This window comes from Galeopterus variegatus, unplaced genomic scaffold (genome assembly GCF_000696425.1).
Source record: "Galeopterus variegatus unplaced genomic scaffold, G_variegatus-3.0.2 Scaffold137, whole genome shotgun sequence".
NCBI lineage: Eukaryota > Metazoa > Chordata > Mammalia > Dermoptera > Cynocephalidae > Galeopterus > Galeopterus variegatus.
Window position 1 is genome coordinate 490,883 of NW_007726248.1, and position 26,572 is coordinate 517,454.

General features: G+C 46.6%; 1 protein-coding gene across 5 annotated transcripts; it reads right to left on the reverse strand.

The window, feature by feature from the left end:
- Positions 1 to 473: 473 nt before the first annotated feature.
- EMC1 (ER membrane protein complex subunit 1) lies at positions 474 to 26,396 on the reverse strand. 5 transcript variants are annotated; one of them, XM_008589503.1, is made up of 24 exons: positions 26,281 to 26,375; positions 22,256 to 22,380; positions 21,131 to 21,196; positions 20,796 to 20,889; positions 19,829 to 19,957; positions 18,278 to 18,404; positions 17,568 to 17,717; positions 17,072 to 17,239; positions 16,476 to 16,547; positions 16,044 to 16,106; positions 15,277 to 15,399; positions 14,161 to 14,257; positions 13,698 to 13,817; positions 13,067 to 13,075; positions 11,852 to 12,051; positions 11,547 to 11,696; positions 10,697 to 10,858; positions 10,231 to 10,350; positions 8,530 to 8,667; positions 5,850 to 6,023; positions 5,091 to 5,301; positions 4,101 to 4,185; positions 2,142 to 2,271; positions 474 to 1,984 (listed from the first exon to the last, which is right to left on the reverse strand). In XM_008589503.1, exons 1-24 carry the CDS (start codon positions 26,373 to 26,375, stop codon positions 1,805 to 1,807), a joined length of 2,988 nt encoding a protein of 995 aa, XP_008587725.1. In that variant the 3' UTR covers positions 474 to 1,804. The 5 variants fall into 5 exon arrangements, with proteins under 5 accessions (XP_008587725.1, XP_008587717.1, XP_008587732.1 ...); XM_008589495.1 differs by having other exon boundaries at positions 13,698 to 13,820; XM_008589510.1 differs by lacking the exon at positions 13,067 to 13,075 and having other exon boundaries at positions 13,698 to 13,820; positions 26,281 to 26,396.
- Between the last annotated feature and the right edge of the window lie 176 nt (positions 26,397 to 26,572).

Consider the following 26,572-nt stretch of genomic DNA (forward strand, 5'->3'; position numbering starts at 1 on the left):
TTAATGTAAAATGATCATATTTCCTCCTTCTCTACCATAATCTACCATCAGCATATGACCACAGAAAGATGAAAAGTTTTGTTTTAAAATAGCCTAAACCAACTCATGATTAAATTGGCATGTTTCCTGGGGCCGGCCCGGTGGCGCACTGCTACAGTGTGCTGCTTGGGAGCGCAACGGCGCTCCCGCCGAGGGTTCGGATCCCACATACAGACCGGTTCCCGCTCACTGGCTGAGCGAGGTGTAGGAGCAACACCGAGGGTTGCGATCCCGTTGCCGGTCCCGGTCCGGTACGGGTGCGACACTGAGGGTTGCGATCTGTTGCCGGTCACGAAAAAAGACAAAAAGGAAAAAAAAAAAATTGGCATGTTTCCTTACTAAAAAACACTCCATTTCTGCACTGCTTTTCCCCCTCTAATGCAAAAGTAGCTTCAGAGTTATCTTCCTAAAACACAAAAAAGGACTTAGATCAGTGTCATTCATCATTTGCTTTATTCAGACACTTGAGTGCACCCCTCTCACCACAGGGCTAGTGATGGTCTACTCTCTGCAGCTCATTCCTCACGTTTAAGACAAATTCCACACCAGGGTCAAGGGTTCGGATCCCTGTACCGGACACACAACACACCACACACACACATAACACACACACACACACACACCACACACACACAAAATCCATGAACAAGAGAAGACTTTTAGGATTTCTTTAATTTGTAGTAGAGACTCAGCAGCCCTGCCCGTCAGCAAAGCTAAGCCCTTAATACACCACTTTCCCATCCCTACTCTTTTTCTTCCCTTTTTTAAAGCTTCCAAGGTTAGATCAATAAGATTTTAAATCTCATTTAAAGAGAAACATAATAACCCACATGTTAATTTATATCTAAAACTAAAAATAAATAATGGGGTTCTTAAGGACACCTTTCTCTAACTACATTATGACTAGACCAGCCTGTGGGTGAAACGAGAGATTACAAGTTACTGTGAAACAGGCAGATTCTCCTCCCTTGAAATCTTCAAGGTTCAGGCAGTCAGTAGTTTTAAAAAGGCCTCGGTTCTGACACATCTCAGGTGAAAAGCATAGGCAATGACCAACAAACCAAGGTGCTATTATACACCTGGCTTTTCATAAACTGAGACAAAGACTGGTGACCCAACCTCATAATGAGAGCATGAAACTAGAGGATTAGTAAAAATTAGTTTTGACACTATATATAGATTCCTCAATCCTTGGTTACTCCGAAGCAAAGCCATAAGAGGCTCAATCAGTCCTCAAACCTCAGCTAGGGATGGATCCTGTGCCTCTCCAATGTAAAAGAGCAAATGCACCTATAAGGTGGAGGTGACAAGAAAAACTTCTGACTTCTTGCAAGAGGCAGGGAAAAAGTCAGAAGGATTTCTAGATAAAACTCGGAAACACAGAAGGAAAACTAAAATCAATTTAAACAGGCCTCAAAAAAGAAAAATCAGTTGGAGGTCTTATTAAAAAAACTCAAAAAACAGAACATTCATGGATGGGCAAAGAAAGGAAATGGCATAGCAGTCTTTGGGCTTCATGGGAAAAGTCCATCAAGCTGCTTTGAGATCCTCAGCTGAGAGAGTGAATTCAGTCTCTACCACGATAGTGTTCTGCATCACGTGTATCCCAAAAGAAGTTCTACATGACGGTTCATCTTCTTCCTCACAACTCTGAACTGAGATGAGCACCCATCACACACTCCACTGCTCTGCAAACTGCAGCTGTTGCCTCTTATCCGACCCACACTCCCCCTCTCTCCACTCTCTGGCTTGGAGTCTTTGGTCTTTACCGCCACGCACGATTCAGGAGTTTCACCTGGGCCAGTCTCTTAGTGATCATGGTGGCAAAAACCAGGCCAAAGAGGACACTGCTGATTAACACGTAGTCATAGTCATCCTTCAGGACATCAAACTGTTTGGATGGGTAGACTCGAGTCTGATAGATGTCCAAACCATAGGCCACAACCTGGAAGGCAGACAGAACGAGAATTATGGAAGAAAGGCAACCAAAGACCCACCCCAACCTTAAACTCGGGTAAGAAAGGAAATGGAATCCTCAGGTGTTTTCCCAAGGGTGAAACAAAGAGCAGCTGTCATACAGGGTGACTGTGGGCTCTACTCACCAAACAAGTGGATTCCAGGCCTGAGGGAGCTGTGTAGATACCTCGCATTCGGGAAACTGTCTGGTTATAATTGATGAATCGCTCTGCGTGTATCTGTACATCTGGAGAATACGGGATTAGATTCTCCTCTCTGCAAAACACCAACCAGGACGGGCACTCTGAAAACTGCTGTGAAGGGATCTCTTAGATGCCCTCCCTGAGTCCTGGGAGGTTTCCAGGCCACATATCTAGCCTCAAATCTCCTTTGAGGTCTACTTGCAGTAGGTAGTTAAAAATTTAGCAGGTGAATGTTAGCAAGAACGAAAGCTGTCTGGAGAGTAGGACTGAGATCAGGATTCCTACCTTGTTCTTTTTTTTTGTGTGTGTGTGTGTGTGTGTGTGTGATCGGTAAGGGGATCGCAACCCTCGGCCCGGTGTCGCCTGCACCGCGCTCAGCCAGTGAGCGCACCGGCCATCCTTATATAGGATCCGAACCCGCGGCGGGATCGCCGCTGCGCTTCCCAAGCGCTGCACTCGCCCGAGTGCGCCACGGGGCCGGCCCAGGATTCCTACCTTGTTCTTTTTTTTTGTGTGTGTGTGTGTGTGTGTGTGTGTGTGTGTGTGTGTGATCGGTAAGGGGATCGCAACCCTCGGCCCGGTGTCGCCTGCACCGCGCTCAGCCAGTGAGCGCACCGGCCATCCTTATATAGGATCCGAACCCGCGGCGGGATCGCCGCTGCGCTTCCCAAGCGCTGCACTCACCCGAGTGCGCCACGGGGCCGGCCCAGGATTCCTACCTTATTCTAATTCTCGAAAGAAATAAAATACAGATGACTGGCATTTCACATCAGAGGAGGAAAGTGAGGGCCATTTTTAAACCAACACACTGAACCACTGGCCGATTCCTGCTCTTCACGCCACAGTGCCTTGCAGTCCCCACTTCTCCTCTGAAAACCCATTTATCACCCTATGTCTTTTCACAGCTTAACCTCTTCTCTCATGAAGTTCTCCAAACCACACCCCTCTCCCTTCCTCGAGGGACAGACAAATCTGCTCTGTCCACCCACTGCCCACAGTTCCTCACACCTTTAAGTGAAGAGAGCTCAGGATGAAGGCGAGAAAATATGCAGAGATGTGGGTGGAAGTACAAAATTAATAACAGTGAACTTCCCTGCAGGATCCAGCTCCCATTACTACTTCTATGCCCTCACTTCCTACTGTCTCCCACCACTTGCTGCTCTAGCCACATGGCTGCATTGCCTCCCCGAACTCAACAGACACGACTGCAGGACACTTCCACTGCTTGTTCCCTCCGCCTAGAAAGTTCTCCCTTGGATATCCACACGGCTAGCTCCTTCACCTCCTGCAGGTCTTTACTCAAAAGCCACCTTTGAGAAGGGCTTGCCCAGGCCACTATATCTCAAATTTCACCCATGCACATTCCTCCCCATACTCTTTTTTTTCCTTTTTTTTTTGTCTTTTTTACTGACCGGTAATGGGATCGCAACCCTCGGTGTCGCGCCCGTACCGGGGACCGGCAAAGGGATCGCAACCCTCGGTGTTGCGCCCGCACCACACTCAGCCAGTGAGCGGGAACCGGTCTCCACATGGGATCCGAACCCTAGGCGGGAGCGCCGCCGCACTCCCAAGCGCCGCACTCTCCAGTGCGCCACCGGGCCAGCCCTTCTCCCCATACTCTTCACAGCCTGTCCCACTTTTATTTTTTCTCCTTAGCATTTACAAGTACCTAACATAGTATATACAAGTATTTTACTTGGTTATTTTATTATTTATTTACTGTCTCTTTCCAACCAGAACGTAAGCTCCATGAGGGCAGACCTCTTTGTCAGACTTGCTCACTGCTATGTCCTTAGCTCCTACCACAGCATGATGGTATATGGCAGGCTGAGGACCAAACTTAATCAAAGAGGCTAAAGTCCTTAAGGTCAGGGCCTCCAGCACAACCCACAGGGGTCTCACCTGCTTTGTTCTGTTGGGATCTCAGGACGGCGGGGATCCAGCAAGGCCTTAGGAAGGGAAAGAATTGCTCCAGAAGGTAGCCCAACTGCACAGGAAGGAGTGAATGTTCACAATGATCCAATCCCAGAGGAGGGCCAGTTACAAAAATGTCATTATCACAGAAATTTAAAATAGAGAGTTCAAAACAAAAATATGGGTCAAGGATGTTCCCTTAAATAGCCAAAAACATTAATCCAATAATACACATGGGTCTAAATGAAGGCTCCCACATTTGAAGATAGTGGTTTCTTCACATATCATCCTGAGACATCAAAATATAAAGTTCTAGAATTAAGATATGGGTAACGATGAAGGAGAAGAACCTGGAAGGCCACTTGGATCTCTTCATCCCTCCCTCCTTTCCCTACAATAGTACCTCCCCGACCAAGCGATCTTCCCATTAAGCACTCACAGGCTGTATGCACTGCTGTAGTACTATGGCCAGGGAGGGCAGGGGACTGGGCATCATTAGATAGTGCCAGTATCAGTAATGGTGATTGATGATGATAAATTGTCTTCCTCATATTTGAGAAGAGAAAGTAATACCAAGTGCCTGTCAAAGCTGAGAGTCCCAAACGTTTTTGGTAAAACCAACTAGGCAGAGGGGGCCTGTTACTCAATCAGTAAGTCCTGAATTTAGGCTACCCCTTGCTGGTTCCTGCAGCCTGTCAGTACAGGCCATCTATGTTAGGTATGCCATCAGGGACTGATTTTCTGAGCAAGGTGAAAACACCAAAGGCAAGTGGTTCATCCGACATAAGGACTAAGAGAGAAGTGCTCACTGTTCCTAGCTGGCAGGGCTGAACTTTTCCACTGACATAGCCTTCCTCACCAACCTTCCCTTATGGCTGGTCAAAAGGGCTCTGCTGGCAGTGCAGCCCCTGCTCTGTCTTTCAGGATGGCTGCCTGAGAGAACCCGGTCACCACAGAGGCCCTCCCCCAGACACTCACTAAGCAGGTGTCGGCTGGTGATGCCCCGCTCAGTGATGGTGGCTTCCATGGCACTGATGGAAGAGGGGAAGATGTAGGACTGCTGGAGGACCTGAGGCAGCTGGGGACGGTCCAGGGAGCTGAAAGCAGTGGCATTGTATTGCTCGGTACCCTCATAAAGCTCCAGTGCAGTAAACTCATTGCGCCGAGCCTTGGTATTCCAGTACTGGTACTGCAGAGATAGAAGGAGGCTGCTGAGGGCTTAGCTGCTGGTTCAACTGGTAAGGAGAAATTACACTGGAATGCACCCTGCAAATTAACTAGAGATTCGAGAAGGAAAAACCCACCTAGCACCCTAGTTTTCTTCCTTGTTACCAAGTTTACTAACTTTCAAGATAGTTTTATCTAGGCTATCCAAAGTTCACCACAAGACAAAGGAATTCTCGAGATTCTTAGGAGAAGTCATATTAATAGCTAACCTTTGAGTGCTAGTGTTCTAAACTAGACTGGAGGTGACTGTCATTATTCCTATTTCACTGATGATGCAATGCAGACAGCTTACAAAACTAGTTCAAGGTTGTACAGTTAGGAAATGGAAGAGGTGGGATCAAACCTAGGCAGTCTGATGCCTGAGCCTGGCCTCCCCATAGCACTCTATGCTGCCATCCAGGGGGTTTAGGATCCTATGAAAACACAAAGAAGCAACTGGATTTCTGGAAAAGATCTAAGATGCAGGGAGCCCTCTGGAGCTACCTTATGCCCTTGGGTGTGACTCCTTACCACAACCCAGTTCTCCGAGTGCACGATGTGGACGGGGCCCCTCGCTTTCTTCTGCACAGAGGAGTGGATGATGCGCCCAGTGACACCATCAATGAGGAAGATGCCAATAAAGGTGCGCTCATGGTGTACATCTGTGCTCTCTGTCACCACGGCCAGCAGGTTGGGGTTCAGGCTCTGGGGAGAGGGGGAGAAAAGCTCCTTCAGAACCATAATGATACCTCATGCGCTCCACTCCACTGTGAGCCCCGTGCCATGAGGACAGCCAAGAGCTCTATGGCCTAGCAGAGGAAGTTGGGTTTCTGGTTGGAAAAGTGTCCTATTGAGTTTCTCATCTCTGCACTAGTTTCATCTCCCCTGGGTACTGGGTGCCACGCTAGGTGCCCTGCGTTGCATTTAATCCCTTTAGCAGCCTTGCAAAGTAGCTATTATTATCCACAGTTCACTGGTGAACAGGACAGTCATAAGGTAAGTCTTAATTAAGCAACTTCTCCAGTCACAGAGATAGCAAATGATAACCCAAGATAAAATCCAGGTCTGCCCACTGACTGACTGTATGACACTGCTCCAGCAATGTTATTTCTCTCCACCAAAATTGTTCTGCTCAAGATCACAGCAACCTTCCTATCACTAAACCCAGTGGATAGTCATGATCCTCATTATTTATCCTACTAGTGCCATGTGACACACATGACCACTCCCTTCTTGAATCACTTTCTCTATCTGGCTTTCTTGATACCAGCTCCCTGATTTTCCTTTTGCCTCACTAGCCTCTCCTCTTAGTCTCTTTTGTGGGTTCCTCTGCATCTCCCCAATCTCTTCATGATGGAACACATAAGGCAGTAGGCAGGCCTTGGGCATTTCTGTCTACACTCACCCTCACGATGATCTCAGCCAATCTCATGGCTTTAACCTATGGGTGCTGGCAATGCCCAAATCTGTGACTGAAAAACTTTCATAGACCGGAGGAGACTAAAGAAACGTGACAACAAAATGCAATGTGGGGTCCTGGAACAGAAAAATGACATTAGTGAAAAAAACTAGTAAAACCCAAATAAAGCCTGGAGTTTAGTTAATAGTCATGTACCAATGTTGGTTTCTTAGTGTAGACAAATATACCATGGTCATGTAGGGGAGGCTAGGTAAGGGGAATACGGGAACTCTATGTACTATCTTTGCCACTTTTTTGTAAATCTAAAATTATACCAAAAAAAGTTTATTAAAAAAAACTAACCTAAAAAATTTGAATAATGAATATGAATCCAAAAAGCCCTACTCCTAGCTACTATGCTTTTTAGAAAACACAAGTAGTCTAGAAAGGGTTACCTTATAAAGATAAAATTACATAATGATATATTTTTTTCTAGTACAAGACAAAATGTACTTTAGAATTTGTATTATTTTGGTTATTCTGAACAAGTTAAAATCGACTGCTGCCACACGGAAGGTGCGCGGCGGCGCTCCTGCCAAGGGTTCAGATCCCATATAGAGACCGGTCCGCTCACTGGTTAGGCGTGGTGCAGGCACGACACCAAGGGTTGCGATCCCGTTGCCGGTCGCGGTACGGGCGCGACACTGAGGGTTGTGATCCCGTTACTGGTCACGAAAAAAGACAAAAAAAGGAAAAAAAAAAAAAAAGAATTCAAATCAATAACATTAGTAATAATGTTAACTATGTCCTTCCATGAATGATTGGATAAAGAAAATGCAGTATATATACACAATGGAATACTACTCTGCCATAAAAAAGAATGAAATTCTGCCATTTGCAGCAACATGGATGAACTTAGAGAAAACTACGTTAATAAGCCAGGCACAGAGAGAAATACCACATGTTCTCACTAATAGTTGGAAGCTAAAAAAGTTGATCTCATAGAAGTAGAGAGCAGAACAGTAGTTACTAGAGACTGGTGAGGAAAGGGGGAGATGGGGAGAAGGTAGATAGTGGATACAAAATATTAGAGATAGGAAGAATGGGATCTAGGGTTCTGCAGTAATATAGGAGACTACAGTTAACAAAATACTCTCTATCTTTGAATAACTAGTCAAGATGATACTGAACGTTCCTAACACAAAGAAGTGACAAACATGTGAGATGATGGATATACTAAGCACCCTGATATGATCACTGCACACAGTATGAATGTACCCAAATATCATCCTGTACTCCATAAATACATACAATTATTGTGAGTCAGTTAAGAAAAATAAATTAAAAACAGAAAAAAGAGAAACAGGGAGTAGAATAGTGGTTACCAGAGGCAGGGAAAGGGAAGTGGGGGGCAGGGGAAGATTGGTAGGCAGGTACAAAGTTACACTTAGATAGGAAGAATAAGTTCTGGTGCCCTAGGGTGACAATAGCTAATAAGAGTGTCTTGTATATTTCAAGATAGCCAGGAAAGGGGATCTTGAACACTATAACCACAAAGAAATGGTAAATGTTTGGGTAATAAAAAAAATAATGATGATGTTAACTATGTAGCAGGCACTATTCTAGTCACTTTATATACGTAGTCATTAATCTACATAGCAATCCTCTGATCTTTGTGTTATCCTTGCTCAAAGGGATTAAGTGACTTCCCAAGGTCATGTACTCGCAGCTACCAAGTCCTACAGCCAGAATTCAAACCCTTGTTTTCCTGATTCTAGAGCTCTTGCTCCGTGCCAAATTGCTGTGCTGTACCTTGTAGAGCACACTGCGGTCCCCCATCACACGGCCTTGGGAATGAACGTGCTCACTGCTGCGTTTCCCCTTCACCTTGACAATCCGCTGTACTTCTGGAGGAATAGTCAGCTCCCAACTCAGTTCAGTAGTAAGATCCTAGGGCGGGGGCAGAAGAGCTTGTAATCAGGAGAGTACACTTAGACCTGAGACAGCTGTAGCTGGACACATCCTGCAGTTCATTTGAGGCCTTTGTGCTGGAAGGAACAGATATCAGAACTCCTAGAAAATAGCAATAAAGATCTAGTTTATGAAGTTTTGCAACTCTCAGTTTAAGAAACGGGCTCGCTGGTTAGTTCAGTTTGTTAGAGAGAGGCCTTATAACACCGAGGTCAAGGGTTCAGATCCTCATACCAGCCAGCTGCCAAAAACAAAATAAAATAAAATTTTTATTAATAACAAATAAGCCTTCATTGCCACAGCCTCCTTTGAAAACATGAGAACTCACTAAAACGTAAACAGAGAGTACAGTCGCAAAGTGAGGGGAAGGTAGTAGCTCACCTGGAGGTCAAGGACTAGAAGCCCACTCTTGGCTTATTTCCCACGTGAAGCTTTGCCTCCTTGCTTCCCCTGGTCATCGTTTACTCAGATAATATCCTCAAGACTCCACTGACTCATGACACCCACATTCCAGTACACTCCCCTCTGTCTACAAAGAATTGTCTCTTTCAAGGTTCCATTTTTATCAACTTGGAAGGACAATTTTGTTTTTCACCCACGAGGGTAAATAATGTGTTTTCTGGGCAGACCATCTCCTTTGCTGGTTATGCTAAAGGTTAGCTGTTACAGAAACGTCAGGAAAGGGCCCTGCACTTTCAGAGCAACAACAGCTCAAACTTAGATGGCATGTCCTATGCGCCAAGCATTGTTTTATGTGATTTACATGCATTAACAAATTGAATCCTCACAACAACCTTATGAGGTAGGTATTATCATCATTTTATTTTACAGACAAGAAAACAGAGGGTCAGAGACGTAATATGCCCAAGATCCCAAAGTAAATAAGTGATAAAGCTAGGCTTCAAACCCAAGTAACTGGGTCCAAGCTGTTAACCTGTATACTACACTGCCTCTCAAAAGGCTTTATGGGACAGGATGGGGGTGTTCTCTGGTGAGTACACACCACAAGTGCTTCTCTGCACAGCCCTGACAACAAGGCCAAGGCCAGTCCCTTGTGAACTTCAGAGTTAGTATGTATCACGGTTTCTAAGAGTTGGACCCAAGTATGTCAGGATCAGAGCAATTCAACCCCATTTCTAGAAATAAAATTCCAAGTACACATTCTGACAGGAGTTGGTCAATAACATCATTTTCATATAAAAGTACAATTCATTACTCAACCCCATTCCTACCTCCCACCTTTCCAAGAATAGAGAAAAATGTCCCTTCTCTCTGCTACAGAAAAGGAATGTGGAATGAAAGCCCCATGAGGGCTGAGACTTTGTCTACTGTGCACTTCTCTGTCTGTGGCACCTAGACCCAGGCCTGCCATGTAGTAGCTGCCCAATAAATAAAAAGGAATGACTGACTTTGAATCAGACATCGGGATTATGATGATCTAAGTATACAATAGGATGAACAGCATAATTCACTTCTTAGTCAATAACCAGGAAACACCCACATTCCCCTACAAAGGGTCCTGCCAGGACACTCCTTCCCTACCTTTCGAAGCCGATATCCACTTAGTCGTCCCTGCTCTGCATCCACCAAATAGAAGAAGATGGAAGGAGCAAGCTCATGTAGCTGTCGCAAGACATTCCGAGTGGGTGGGAAAGCTGTGACCTTGAAAAACCCAGAGAGCCCAAGAGAAGAGTTAAAGGAAAGAGTCAGGAATCTCTAAGCCCAGTTTCCCAAGACTCATTACTGTTTCCCATCAAAGAAAGCCTTAAGAATAAAACAGCAAATCTTAAAAGAATTAGAGTCTACTCAAAATAGGGCTTAAATTTAGTACTGTTAAGAATCTTGAGTTTTCACAAGTGCAGAAACAGCAATCATGTCTCTTATGGTTGGCCAAAAGTGGCTGACTATAGACAGCACTCTATCTCTGTTGTGCTAACCGTGTTTGACCATGCCACCCCCACACCCGACGCCACCTGGATTTTCTCCAAACCCTCTGGAGACGTAGTACCTTGTACTCATCATCTATCAACAGCAACACCTTGGCATAGTCTTGATCCATGATTGGGAGAAGCAAGGACTGCAAGATTGGGCGCTTCAGCACTGGGGGAGCCACCTGACTCCATTTCCCAAAAATGGGATTGAAGACATACAGAGAACTCATCCCCGTCTCCTAAAATGGACAGTCAAACTGTCAGACTCCACCCACATGAAAAGAATGCAGATCCTCAGGGTAAAACTGGAAAGCTGCAACTGCAGTTCAACTGTAAGAAACTCCCTAGTCTTTGCCCTCTTTGTGGAAAATAAATTCTTGGCTGAAGGTAAATGGTCCCCTAGGCTAATGTCAAAAGGAAAAAAGTCAAACTGCCTCTGGCTCTAAACCTAACCAAGAACCAGACATGCTGAAAAAAAAGTAAAAAGATCAAGTACCAATTCAGCAACCCCAAGGCAGCCATTCCAGAAGAGTGCCTACCAAACCCCCTTTCTAATAACACTAGAATGAATCCACCAAAAAAACCATTCTAATTCTGGGAGGCAGAGATATAAACAGCTTTGTGTCCTGCTCTCCCTCATGTAGGGGAGAGAAAACAGCCACTCAGCTATCAACAACAGCTTAAGTCAGGAAAGGGAGAAGGCTGCTCTCTACTGATCTCGTGAAGCCACCCCTACCTTACAGTCAATTCCACCTCAGTAATGGATGGCTCCTCCACCCAGGCATGAAGCTGGAAGAAACAGAGTTATAACCCCTAATTGTTCCTCTTTAACTCTGCAGAATTCCAAGGGCCTTGGAGGAATTTAAGCCGCAAAACACCACAAAAACCACCCCCACTTTGGCTCAAGTCAGAGGTGGATGGCCTCACCTTGTCCTTTACCAGAAGGGTGCACTGTGGGGGGTGGGGGAAGTGAGCCGTAGTTCTCTGGACCATCAGTTTAAAGGAGGAGTTTGGCTTGACATTGGGTAGATACTGCTTCCACAGGATGGTGCCAGAGCTGCTCTCAATGCCAAAAAGCTGCAAGATAAACAAATACTTAGCTCACTATGAGAAAGAGAAACCAAAGAACTGATTCTACATTAAAACCAGGGCTCTCCCTTACCAAAGGCTTTTTTGTTTCCAACCCCCTGAACTTCAGAAGGTTTGGTGCCTGAGGCTTAACCCTCTCTCACCTTGCCTGAGGCTGTTACCATCACCATCATCTTCTGGAGGTTGAATTCATCTCTGGCCAGGGTGTCGATGTTGATCTCATTCTTAATTTGACTTCGGGGCTTCCGAGCATCATAGAACATTTTCCAGAGGTGAGATGTCCACGCCTGTAACAGGATGAGCTGAGACGAGAGACGTTTCAGGAACATCCCCAACAAGCCATCTGGTGTCAAAGAAAAGGTAATGCACTCCGCATCAGACTAGGTATCCAGCAGGGAGGTATGTGATTTTCCTAATAAAGGATTTCTCCTTCTCCTCTGGAGCATTAAAGTCATTGGCACTCCAGGCCATAAGCCTAAGGAACAGTCCTGTTTCTGACCCACACTCAGATATAGCCATGCAGGACCGTCCAAATCCTACTTACCTGGCTCTTCCAACTTCACCTGCCTGGAATCTTAGAATAAGAGACTAAGTGATCAGGAATCAGCCATGCAGGATGCAGCCATACTGTGAATGTGTCCGTCACAGCCCCACATCCAGGATGGCCAGAAGAAAGGCTTCTGGTTGCCAAGACAAAGCCAGAAGAGGTACAGGTGTGGGGGTGCAGGAATATGGGTGTATGTGTATCACAAACAGGTATTTCTATTTCCCATTGCCTCATTTCCTACTTTGTCAACTGTTAAACCAGCACCCAACAGACCAATTTGCAACCCATTACCAAGGCTATCATTCACTCTATCCCTGGTTCAATCAATGAAGCCACCATCATTCAAATTTCCTCCATTGGAGACCAGAGATCAGGTTAGCAGCAAGGTAAAGAGTATGGTCTCTTGAGTCTGGCAGGCCTGAATTAAAATACCAGCTCCACTCCTTACTACTGTGTGACCTTGGAAAGTGTACTTAACCTTTTTGCCTCTGGTTCCTAATCTGTAGAATGGCTTGTAACCCATAAGGCTGCTGCAAAGATTAGATCATATCATGTACGCACAAGATTTAGGACAGTGCCTGGTTAATGGTAAGTGCTCACTAAAAAGCAGTAGTACCCTTGCTGATCTTATTTCCCGTCAACCCAAGCTCAGGGAAGAGAAGTGAAAGGCAAACAGGACAGTCCCATGCGCAGCAGTCCATGCACACACAGCATGTACCTCACTGATGCAAATCAGGAAAAACAAATAATTAACCAAAAGCTAGCCATGTGGGCAGGCAATGAGTTGCAAGCAGAAAGAAGCAGGTTTTACCTTGAATTGCTGGGTCCAGGCAGCAGAAATAAATAGTAAAATCAAATTAATCCTCGGCTTAAGAAAATATGCAATGCCTAGCAAGGTGCCTGGCCCAGAGCAGGCCCTAATAAAACTACCTGCTGGAGAGCTGGGTGAATGGGCAGAAGGGAGAGAGGCGGGTGGCAGGAAGGACTGAATCAGAGTAGAGGGGATGGAGTCTATCCTGAGTGTTGGGAGTGTGGCCGGCTTCAGAGGACATTGGGCTATTTCCACAATAACTAGAAAAACCTAGTAATGTCTCTCTCTACAGATGTGGCTATGCTTGGGGACAATAGGTATATGATGCCTGACAAATTCTAGATACTCAGGCAATGGTAGCTATTATTATACTAAGTTAAGACTTTTTTCCCTCAGGGTCTTTCCCTAGAGAGAATCACAGTACCGTTAGCGCTTTCACAGAAAAGAATGATCAGATAAGCAATATGGCCATGAATGCACTGAAAACTGGTCACAGAGCTCGTTCAGAACAGACTGGCAATCTGGCTGAGCCCAGGACGCCAGGGACACCAAGGGACAGCATCTTACAAACCCTTCCCCAGAGCAGCCCCTTCTAGAAACTGTGCTGCCCAGTTTTTCAGGTGCATCATACCTGCCTTCTTGCCAAATTCCCCTTCCAGCTCAGCCTGTGCGCCAGTCAATGGGAGGTCCACCATCTCCAGGCACACCACTTCTGCCAGGGACTCCTCGCGGCTCCACAGCGCCACCTTTCCTGCTACAGGAAACCAGGTTTACCAAAGCTGAGCCTGCCTCCCTGATCTTCTGAAGAGATCCTTCTAGGTGGCTCAGGGATCACCACAGCTCTTGTGTAAAAACAAAGATACAGCAGAGCCAGGGGCTGGAATCAACAGGTCAACTGAGGAAATTTCTGTCTCCCACCTAGAATGCTAAAGCATTATTCAAAAGCCAGGTAGCCTATGGCTCTGTAAAAATACTCAAGGTACACGGTTTTTCACCCTTTCCCATAAGCCTGACCACAGCTCCCCTAAAACACAGTCTAATTAGAACTCAAGAGCAGGTCTGAAAAAAAAAATTGTTGACAGAGATCCACTCACCCAGCTGCTGCAGGAAAAATAGCAGATGATCCTCTGTCTGCACCAAGGCCCGGTAGCCCACTGAGTCATCCTTCTTCAAGAACACTTGGATGTAGAACTGCGACCAAACAGTCAAGACCACTGCAGTCAGTGAGCTTCCAAATGCCTGACAGTCCCTGATCCCAAGACTCAAAGCTCTAGGAATTGCTAGAGGTCCAGGGCATAGCCTATCTGATGTCTGAATGATACAGTTTTTTTTTTTTCCCTTTTTTTGTCTTTTTTCGTGTCCGGCAACGGACCGCAACCCTCAGTGTCGCACCTGCACCGGACCGGGACCGGCAACGGGATCATAACCCTCGGTGCCGCGCCCGCCCCTCGCTCAGCCAGTGAGCGGGAACCGGTCTGTAGGTGGGATCCAAACCCTCGGCGGGAGCGCCGCCGCACTCCCAAGCGGCGCACTGTAGCAGTGCGCCACCAGGCCGGCCCAATACAGTTCTTATCCAGATGCCAGTAAGGGAATATGTATTTTTAGGAGACAACACAAGAATGGTGCTGCACTGTCTCGGACCTCTGCGAGGAGGAACTTGAGTACTTTACAGGTACCACATTGTTCGTCTGTGCTCCAATCCCACCCCACAAAGAGAGTAAGAAGCCAGGATTAGACTTGCCATTTTAGAGATGGAGAAGCCACAGCCCAAGAGACTGAGCAACACAACTAGATGTATACAAAGGTAATACTGGGTAGCAATTAAGAGTGCAGGCTGTGGAGTTAGATGTGAATTTGAACCCAGCAACGCCTCTTACTATCTCTGTGACTCTGGGTGGGTACTGAATCCCAGTAGGCCACAGAATCAGTTGTAAAACCAGGTCAGTAACAATCATTTTCTCATTTTCTAAGACTGTTAAGAGGGTTAAATCAATTAGCCCATAATTTAAAAGTTTAGCACACAATGACAACTTAGCATAAATAATACCTGCTTTTACAGTGATTTATGTCCAGTTAGTGGCTCTGGAAGAACTAGAACGCATGTCCAAAGAGCCCTAATCCAGGACCCATGGCCATGACCTTGCCCTGAGGAAATGAAGCCTATGCTGAGAAGCCACAGGACAGAGTCTAGGTAAAATGCTCTGGCTCACCCGTTCAGGCCGAGTGCCATTCTGTTCCAGGCTAAATGTAATTGCCGTGTCCAGCAGCCGCCGACCTGTCTCCACTAAGTAGAGGTTAATCGTGTAGGTCTGGTTGAAGCAAGCCAGCGAGTCCTAGGGGTACAGACAGCATGAGTCAACTACAGGTATCACCCAAAACAAAGTCCCCCCAAAGGAAGTCCAAGGACTGGGGGCAAATCATAGAGAATGAGCCAGGCCAAACAGGAAAATACATGCAAAGAGAAATAAAGGAGAAAAGAAAATTTAATCCTAATGCAGAAATAAGGCACTTGAGTAAATAAATGAGATTACAATTGCTATACTTGTTTTAGAAGGAAACCAGTACAATGTAGCAAGACTTCCCAAAGAGAGGTAAGACCGTGAGCAAAGATGGGAAGCAGGGAAAAGCTTAGGAGACAGAAGCCACAGCAGAAACCTCTGCCTGCCCCAGGCCTCACGCTGCCACTTAGTGCAGCTGCACAGATTACCACTCACCCTCCCGGCCAGGATCCCAAAGGAAATGGGGAAACTGAGGCCCAGAGGAGAAAGTGATTAGGAACACATGTGAGGAATTCTACCTCCTGATCTCCCAATGAAAAAGTATCGAGAGAAACATCATTTAACATATAGTACTTAGAAAACCCCATTTGAGGTCAGGAACTCTAGAAGACCTGCTCCTAGCCTAAGCTGCTCCCCCATCTTCCGTGGGTGGCCTCCTGTGTCTCTAGGTCTGGCACACCACCCAATACCATACCTACCTTTGGGCTAGACTTCTCAGAAAAGCTCCCCACTGACCCATCTTCAGAACTGCTAGGTTTCAGCTAGGGGAAAGAGAGGGACAGGAGAAAATTCAGCCAAAGGGTCACTTCCCAGTCACCAAAATTAAGCTTTTATTTCTATGTCTTCTCAGCACTTGGGAGAAGGCAAATCTCATCTCTTGCCCCTGCCCACAAAGTGTATGCAACCCTTAACAGTCACAGATGAAAGTCATCATATTAGGGTCTCATTCTTGGAGAGAAACAAGGTGAGCAGAAAACTGTACAGATGAGGGAGAACTGACTTCTCAACGGCCTCCAGCACCCTGGGTTCAAAGTGACCAGGCGAATGTGCCCACATTTCTGAGTTTCAGGGCCCCTGGCAGAGACAAGGAAGGAAAACCCCAAGTGCTGACTGATACTCTCAATACTCACCGCTTCATTCCGACAGGTCATGACTGCAGCCACCGTCTTCTCCCCAGTGGTGGCAAAGCTCACTAGGGCAGTCTGGGGAAAATGCAAGGTGTCAGTGCCCCTAAATGGGGCCTGTACTTGCAAGTAGCCTTATAGAGGTTCATCTCTCCAGGGAAAGCACCTTGGCCTTGTAGTGAAAAGCGCTCCTGACTTTGGAGCATAATGGCCGGAGCATCTGAGAGCAGAGGGAGGCCCCAGTTCCATCTACAGCTGAAAACAGAACTCTCCCCTACCTCCAGCACAGGCACAGGTCGGTCAATGCTAATAAATCCCATGCTCCTCTCAGTCTATAGGGAAGCTCTAATTTAAGTCCCACTTTCCTATGGACTCAGAGGAAGGTGCCAGTTTTATTCTAAGGATCCCTTGGAACACTCAGGAGAAAAAGTATACCATTTCTGTTGTCAAGTTACCCCCTCTCAAATCACTTATGGGAAGGTGTCACCAATCTTGTGTTTAAGAACAAATGTCTCCAGATGCAAATATCACAGATGTCTTCTAGTATCCACACCTTAGCTAGATCCTCCTGAATCCTAACAAACCCAGCTACTTGCAGTTACCTGTGGGAAGTTTTTGAGCAAACTCAGGACCCCGTGATGGTAACGCAGCAGAGCATAGTGGCTTGGGGACAACTGCAGGAAGAACTGGGCCCGAGAAGGATCCACTGGGTTGGGTTGTGTGGGCAGGACCTGAGGTTGGAATCCACTTCCAAAGTCCAAGTCGAGAGACTGGTAGGCAAGAAGGAGGAAGATTAGGGCTAGGAGTTGACAAGTCATGAACCTATCCCAGGCTTGCATCCTTTGCCCCACTTTGCCAGGGGAAGTGGCCAGGCCGTGGCAGGTATCTCCACATGCTCCTATTTAGGTCCCCCAAAGGCGAGAGTGGCCTATTTCCCCTTACACCAGTTCAACCAGAGGCCTGACCTTTTCCCCGTGGCTGCCCCAGCTCAGGAAGGAAGTAGCAACACTGGGAGAAAGACCCTTGGGGAATCATGCCAAACTTTCCAAGCCCTGAAGGCAATGCCTCGGACCAGGGGAAGCAGCTGTAGCCTCTCACCTGCAGAGGGATCTGCCTCAACTCCCACTCCGTCTCCAGGGCCAAAGTTTGGAGGGAACGTGAGCTCGGGTCGGGACACACCAGGACAGCCTCATTAACCACGCCACAGGTTCCAGTGAGACGTTCCAGCCATGGAGTCGAAACCCTGACCTATAGGAAAGACATCGTAACCATAAGCTCATGAAGGACTTTTACGTGTCTCTCCCAGCTCATCAGCAGTGTCACTACCAGACTTCCACTGAGGGTGCTAGGCTCATGGTTGGAGTTCTTCCTATCCGGCCATACCCCATCTCCTAACCCCCACCAACCTCCCTAGAGCCTCCAAAGCAGCAGAAAAATCAGGATTTTCCTTCTGGTCACTGGAAAAATATAGCAGATTATTTTAAATATCTAATACTCCAAATAAGCATTTCTCTACTATGTTTGTCATATGTGGTTTCCTAACACTATTTTTCAGCATTATTTTATAAGATAGTTACAAGCAGTAACTAGACCTACATAATTTCTTAGCCACCCCAGAAGAGTACTACTTGCAAATACAAGTACTAAAAAAATTGCTTGACAAGAAGGCAGCCAGCAAGTGACCAGAATCAGGGGTCATAAATGGCTTTTGCATCTGCCCAGCCAAGTTCCTGGGTCCCAAGTATTAAGGAGTCTATCAACTCCTCTCCCCATTCACAAGGCTCCTTGAGCCAGACACCCTACCATACCTGCTGAACAATCTCTCCATCTTCCACATTAAACTTGACAATGTTCACGTGGCTGAAGGGAACAACTCCGAGGGCCCACACCACTCCAGAGCCGTAGGAATACACCATCTGGTAGTGGATGCTGTCACTATGGGGAAGAAAAAACAGGGAGCAATGGCTTTAGCCCTAGGAGACCATCCTCAGGGATCTTCCAAAACCAGGCTGCCAGTCTTTAGCTACATGTCACACACTAGCAATCCCCAAACAGGTTTTGTTTGGTTCCCACAGTTTTATTGGTTATTTTGTTTGTTTTTTGTTTGAGTTAGTTGTCAACATTTAGAACTCAGATCATATGTGAAAATCAGATTTCTAGCTTTTCTTAAAGGGACAAGATGTGGTGACACTAGGCCTACCTACATGCCTATAGGGCACCAATTAGCTGAGCAAGGCTGCCCACTGGAGGCAGACCAGGCGCACTGCAGTTCCCAGCAGTCCCGTCCAAGCACATTGCTCATGAATGTTCTACACTCAGCCCAATAGGAATTTGCATTTTTTGGGGGGGGGGGGTTTGACCGGTAAGGGGATCTTAACCCTTGACTTGGTGTTGTCAGCACCACGCTCAGCCAGTGAGCGCACTGGCCATCCCTATATAGGACCCGAACCCATGGCTCGGCGCCATCAGCACCGCACTCTCCAGAGTGAGCCACGGGGACGGCCCAGGAATTTGCGTTTTTGATCCCTGCTATAAACTTTGAAAATGTCCACAGGTGGGGCCAGCCCGTGGCTCACTTGGGAGAGTGCGGTGCTGATAACACCAAGGACACGGGTTCGGTTAGCTCACTTGGAGAGCGTGGGGCTGACAACACCAAGTCAAGGGTTAAGATCCCCTTACCAGTCATCTTTTTTTAAAAAAAAGGGCCGGCCCCGTGGTGCACTCGGGAGAGTGCGGCGCTGGGAGTGCAGCGACGCTCCTGCCGCGGGTTCAGATCCTATATAGGAATGGCCGGTGTGCTCACTGGCTGAGCGCGGTGCGGGCGACACCAAGCCAAGGGTTGCGTTTCCCTTACCGGTCACGAAACAGACAAAAAATAAAAAATAAAAAAAAAAAGAAAAGAAAATGTCCACAGGTGGCCTAAGCAGAGTCTTTCCTTTCCTCCCTCCCTCTGTTCCTTCCCAGCTTCCCACCATCAAGACCTGTGGAAATGATCTCAAACTCAATCTTACCTGAGCTCTTATTTACTGGATTATTCTAATTCTTAATACGAAGGAAAGGCTCAGTCTAACTTGAACTTTTAATCAAAAAACACAAAGTACTAGCCCATGAGTGAGCGAGCGTCTCTCCTTGCTTGGCTGGCTCTACTGGCTCAGTTTGGGAGTTTTCTCCTCACTGCAAAGGAAACTCTAGCCACGGCCTCTGCATTCAGGCATAGATCTAGCGAGTGCCACACACTCCACATGATACCAACATGAAGTAGGCCTGCATCAAAGCAAATGCTTTAGGACCCTCAAGGAGAAAGAGGAGCTCGCAGAGAACAGGACTACATAGCTGTTGCCTGTGAGAGGCAGCCTTACCTTTCTGGGAGATGTTCCACCCACTTCAGGTGCCCACTGGAGAGGTGATGGAGGGCAAGAGTGGTCTTCTTCAGGACCGCAACATACCTCACTGACTCCTGCAGGCCAACCAGCCCAAGCGCCTGGAAACTGAGCACAGGCACAGGGTGAGTGCTGCCTGCACCTGCAGAGGCTCAGGCTAGAGGAGACAAAGGGAACACTACCACTGTTGCTTGGTGAGTAAGAAAATAGGCTTTGCGTTCAACACACCTGGATTCTAACCTGCCTTTCATCAGCCAATTTGTGTCTGCACTTACAACCATTTTGCCACGGTGCTTCCCTGAAACCCCCTGAATCTCCTAAGGGTTGTTCCCTCATTCCCCTGGGACTCCACAGCAACCTAACCAACCTCTACCACACACCCATCAACAGTGCTGTCATCAGTGGGCTACATGCCTGCCTCCACAACTGACAGTAAACTTCCTGACGACAGAAATGGTCTCACATTCAAATGTGTTTCTGTTGCCTGGGGGCTCACCAAGTGTCTCCCAAATGAGTTATTATCAGAAGACATATGAGCTAATGCAAATGACCCTGTAATTTAAACAACCTTAGCAAAGATGTCACAGTAGCTCAAGCTGTTCTCTAAACATAATATGTAACTTTCAGTGTTTTAGTTTTATGTTCTTACATTCTTACATCTGGAACACTGTAAAACTCACAGATCATGGTAAGATTAGGAAAAGTACTTAAGTACAAGGACACTGCACCTAGCACAGAGCTCTGCATCTAACAGGTGCACAACAAATGTTGGCTGAGTAAACACACATGTTCCATAACCTCAGCCACATCAAGAACTGGGCATCTGATGCTCTTTGGCTCTTCAGTGATCCCTGGGATAAAAGCCAAAAGTCCAGGGTTGCTGTCTATGCAGATCAGTGTTCCAGCAAAGCCTCTAACTCAGCCATGATGAAATACAGTCCCCTACCTGCCACTGTCCAAGCTTATCTCCCAGTTCAGGCCCCCGATGTTAGTCTCCCAGGAACGCATGATTCGGCCTCCATTGGACACAGTGATGGCATCTGGAAAAGACAAGACCATGGTGAAATCATTCCCCAAACTTGCTCTGTTGCCTCCTAGGGTTCTGTGAGCTATGGCTTCCCCTCTGATTTATGGAGGCAAATAGATGTTAAACAGGTACATGTTCTTCACTGTCAGGAGCACCCCTTCTTCTTTCCTTCCCAGACCCTTTGCAAAGGAAAGAACCAAGGAATGGGATACGGAGCTGACCCCAGGATGGAGACACAGCAGGCCTCTGCTTACCCTGTCCGTGGAGCAGCATGGCATCCACAGCCCCTTCTGCTGTGCCCTTGTCAACATGGCGCCACACTGAGAAACAAGAAAGTCAGACATTACTATGAACTGGAAAGAAGCATCCAAAAAGATTAGCAGAGAACTGAAGAGATTTTCGTTTGCACAGCTGTGTCCAATTTTATTTTGAGGGAGGGAAGGCATACAGCTAACTGGCAATGATCTAGTCCCACTCGCTGGGTGAGGAGAGGCTGGCAGGAACCACTACTGCCCCAATCTGAAGTCTCTGCACTTCCAATCCCCACTACCAGCCCGTCAAAAACGTAAACAATGACAAAATTAACAATATCCACCTAATTCACAAGAAAAATAGTGATTGTAAATTCTATTTCCGGAAGTTTAGTGCCTAAAAACATCCAGCCTAAATTACATAGGTAATTTAAGGGGGGGCATCTGAGCCATTACTATGAAATAGAATAATGTGTGGGCCGGCCCGGTGGCGCACTGGATAGTGCGCCGCTTGGGAAGCGCGGCGGCGCTCCCGCCCGAGGGTTCGGATCACACGCACCCAAAAAAAGCTAGTAGGGAAACTTGCCAGAATTTGAACCCAGATCTGCCAAAACTCCAAAGTCAGACCATAATTGTGTCTCCCAGTGTGTAAATATCTATCAAATACTTTGTGCACATGTGTGAACATGCCAAACTTTGAATGATTTAAGTATAACCTGTATTTTAATACTTAGGACAGCATCATAAAATTAATTTCTAAATGAATATTGAAATTTATCCAGTTTCTATGTTTAGCAATTGGTGTTAATTTACCTCTCATATAGAATAATGTCTTTTTTACAGCAATGTCTTTTTTTGTTGTTGTTGTTTTTTGTAATTAATATCCTTCTTTTTTTTTTGGCAGCTGGCTGGTATGGGGATTCGAACCCTTGACCTTGGTGTTATAACACCCACTCTAACCAACAATATCTTATTTAAGAGCACTCAGGCTGAGGTAATAAACTGCAAAGACCAGTTATAAGAATATGTTAAATATTCAAAGATGACAAGACTGATATATATACATATGCTGATATATATGGTCATCCTTTTCATCCCCAAGCCAACCAGTCTACACAGTTTACTCACAGATCTCTCCAGTGCGAGAATTTAATGCTGCAATCACATTCTTCTCTGTGGCCACAACCAACTTCTTGGATCCAGGGGAAAACTCCAAGGAGGCAAACTTGAGCTTCCCAACATACTGCTGTCTCCTGAGGACAAGAGTGCAGGAGAACATAAGGGCCCAAATCATCATTGCACGAAATGCTTTGGAAAAAGACAAACTGCAGGGTTATCACCATCACACCTACCTGAGGACAAATAAGAAATGTTGTTAATGAAGAGATCTGAGCAAAAGGAAGATCTCCATGTAATGGAGTCAAAAGCAAAGCCAACAAGAGAAGAGAATTACCTCCTAACAGATGAGAAATACTAACAGTCTTTCTTCTATATGGAAACACATACTTAGCTCAAGATAAGTGACACTCGAATGAGCACCTGGCCTAAAACCCACTAGAACAAACATTACAGTCTTCTTTGTTTTCATTGATAGCGGGAATAGACAGCTTACAAATGAAAGAAAAAACACAAATTCTGCCCTCAAGGGCCGGCCCGGTGGCGCACTGCTACAATGCGCCGCTTGAGAGCGCGGTGGCGCTCCCACCGAGTGTTCGGATCCCACATACAGACCAGTGGCTCACTGGCTGAGTGAGATGCGGGCGCAACACCGAGGGTTGCGATCCCGTTGCCAGTCCCGGTCCGGTACGGACGCGACACTGAGGGTTGCAATCCGTTGCTGGTCACGAAAAAAGACAAAAAGGGAAAAAAAAAAAAAAAAATTCTGCCCTCAATGAGCACACAATCCAACTCCCCTTTCTATTTTCAATAACCTCTGGAGAAAAAATGTGTGCAAAGGTTCTGACAAAGCTCCACATATTGGGTCAGGCCTTTGTTCTCTCCAGCCCTTTCTTGCCCACACATATTCAGGATCCACTTAAATCAGTACACATACTTTCCTTGGGCTCTCTCCCATCTCTTTCAACCTCTTACCTAAGCATAAAATGTTGCTGTTAATAAAGTACTGCAATCTTTAGCACATTAAACACACATGACATTTACACTGAATCTATCTTGCTATGATATTGTTTGGTCTAGTTTAAAAAAAAAAAAACTGAAACAGGCAGTAGAGAGATAGGTTTATATGACATTTGACAGTTTCCACCTGTATTATTACATACTTTATTCTCACTGTATCTACTGAGTACATAGGGCAAATACTAGTATTCCCATTTTATAGGTAAGGAAACCAAAGTCCAGAGAGGTCAGCTAATTATTGTCAGAACTAAAACCCAAAACCAAAACCTTCTGACTCTAAATCCCATACTCTCTTTTATTTTTATTTATTTATTTTTTTTTGTCTTTTATCTTTTTCCGTGTCCGGCAACGGATCGCAACCCTCAGTGTCGCCCCCGTACCGGACCGGGGACCGGCAACGGGATCGCAACCCTCGGCGTTGCTCCCGCACCTCGCTCAGCCAGTGAGCAGGAACCGGTCTGTATGTGGGATCCGAACCCTCGGGCGGGAGCGCCGCCGCGCTTCCCAAGCGGCGCACTATCCAGTGCGCCACCGGGCCGGCCCTCATACTCTCTTTTAAAATACTGTTAAGTTTTATCTGGACTATACAAGTAATGCCTTCTCATTATGAAAAATGTGAGGGAAAAGGTACAAAAAAAAAATTTCTGGGCCGGCCCGGTGGCGCACTGCTACAGTGCACCACTTGGGAGCGTGGTTGTGCTCCCGCCGAGGGTTCGGATCTCACATACAGACCGGTTCCCGCTCACTGGCTGAGCGAGGTGCGGGCGCAGCACCGAGGGTTGCAATCCCGTTGCCGGTCCCGGTCCGGTACGGGCGCGACACTGAGGGTTGCGATCCATTGCCGGACACGAAAAAAAGACAAAAAAAAAAAGAAGAAAAAAAGAAATTTCTTTTAGTAACTAGGGGAAAAAAAAGAAAACCCAAAATACCACTGTTATGGGCTGAATTGCGTCCCCCAAAATTCATATTTGAAACCCTAACTCCCAATGTGACTGTAGCTGGAGATTGGACTTTTAAAAGGATTAAGTTGTTGGTTTAGTTTTGGTTGTTTCTGTTGTTGTTTTTCTGGCTGGCTGGTAGGGAGTCTGAACCCTTGACCATGGTGTTATAACAAGTTGGTGTTCTAACCAACTGAGCTAACTGCTAACTGGCCAGCCCCAGGATTAAGGTTTAATGAAGTCAAAAGGGTAGAGCCCTAATCCAATAGGACTGGGTCCTAATAAGAAAAGAAAGGGACAACAGGGATGTGCACTCAAAGAGAAAAGGCCATGTGAGAAGGTGACTATCTACAAGCCAAGGAGAACAACCTTAGGAGAAACCAAACCTGCCAACATCTTGATATACACTTACAGCTTCCAGAACTGTAAGAAAATTAACCTATTATTTATGCCATTTAGAATATGATGTTTCATTACAGCAGCCTAATGAGCAAACTAATACAACCACCACCATCGATATATTTGTAACATTTGGGTGTATTTCCTTCTATTTATCTTTCTTTCTTTTTTTTTTTTTTTCTTTTTTTTTGTCTTTTTTCGTGACCGGCAATGGATCGCAACCCTCAGTGTCACGCCCGTACCGGACCGGGACCGGCAACGGGATCACAACCCTCAGTGTTGCGCCTGCACCTTGCTCAGCCAGTGAGCGGCCGGTCTGTATGTGGGATCCGAATCCTCAGCGGGAGCGCCACCGCGCTCCCAAGCGGCGCACTGTAGCAGTGCGCCACCGGGCCAGCCCCTATTTATCTTTCAATTTGAAAATTATACCTAGTATTCTGCTAATTACCTAATATTTAATTATACTTACAGTAATTATGCTATATACCTAGAATTCTGCTAAATTGAAATCGCCTGCTATATATGTGTGATATATACATATGACACTGTGAACATCTGCACACATCATTAAAAATGCAACTTATGGGCCGGCCTGTGGCTCACTCGGGAGAGTGCGGTGCTGATAACACCAAGGCCACGGGTTCGGATCCCATATACAGATGGCCGGTTTGCTCACTGGGTGAGCGTGGTGCTAACAGCACCAAGCTAAGGGTTAAGATCCCCTTACCGGTCATCTTTAAAAAAAAAAAAAAAAAAATTGCGACTTATGATGCATTTGTCACACTGTCTCACATACAACAGGCACTCAACAAATATGTGAATCAATTTGTCTGAAACAAAAAACACTTCACAGAGGAAGGAATATCTGAGCTGGGCCCTGAAGGATAAAGTGTCAATAATAATATGGGTAACATGTACTGATTTCACTCATTGAGCCAGGCATTGTGATAATTTAACGGGATTACCTCATTCATTCTCACCACTACTGTGTAGGAGATAATGGATTGTTAGTAAACTCATTTTACAGGTAAATACACCAAGTTAGAAAGTGGTTAAGTCATGTCCCTTGAATCACACAACCCTTAAGTAGCAAAATGGACCTTCAAACAAAAGAAAGGCGACTCTGGGGCCTTAAGGAAGAGGTGGGTGAGTGAGGGAATGAATGAATGGCACCATGCTCTGAGCCCAGGGCCAGGCTGGGAGAGGAAAGAAGACTCAGCTTAGGATCTATAGGACCCAAGCCCCTGCTCACAGCCTAAGAGACGCCAATTAGAGGAGGAATGAAAGTTCAGACGGTTGGTGACCTCTGACACCCGGCAGACCAGAAAAATGACATCCACAGAAACGAGGCCTGACGGACGAGGGACTCTGTGACCTCTTACCAGAACCCCAAGTATGCCTGGATGGCAAGGCCGGCTTCACGGGCGTGCAACCCGCACGGTCCCGCAAGGACAAGCTTAGAAGAGCCCTGAACGCGAGGCTTAATGCTCCTCTGTCCACGTCTTTAAAATTCTTAATTTCTGAACAAGGGGCCCGACGTTTTCATTTCGCGGTGGGTCCGCAAGGTATGGAGCAGATCGCGCTACGTAGTAAGCCCCCTCCCTTTAGCAGGTAGGACACAGGTGCTGGGGACAGGGAAGGTGCCACATATGTCCCGAACAGTCCCCCACACGTACGCACCAGTCAAACTTGCCCACTTGGTCTTCATAGACCGCGGCCGCAGGGAGAAGCAGAGCAGCCCAAAGGCAGAGACGGGAAAGCCGCACCGCCGCCATGATGGGAGCCCCGGCACCGCCCACCGCTGGCCCGGCATGCACCGGGCCGCGGGCTCCGCTTCCGCGAAACCATAGAGTTGGGGACGCACGTGGGGTTCTCGGTGGGGCTCCGGGACTCGAGGCCGCCCGGATTCGCGTCCTGCAGACGCGGGAGGAAGCGCAGGCGGCGGCCCGGCAGAGAGAAGCGTGTGGCCGCA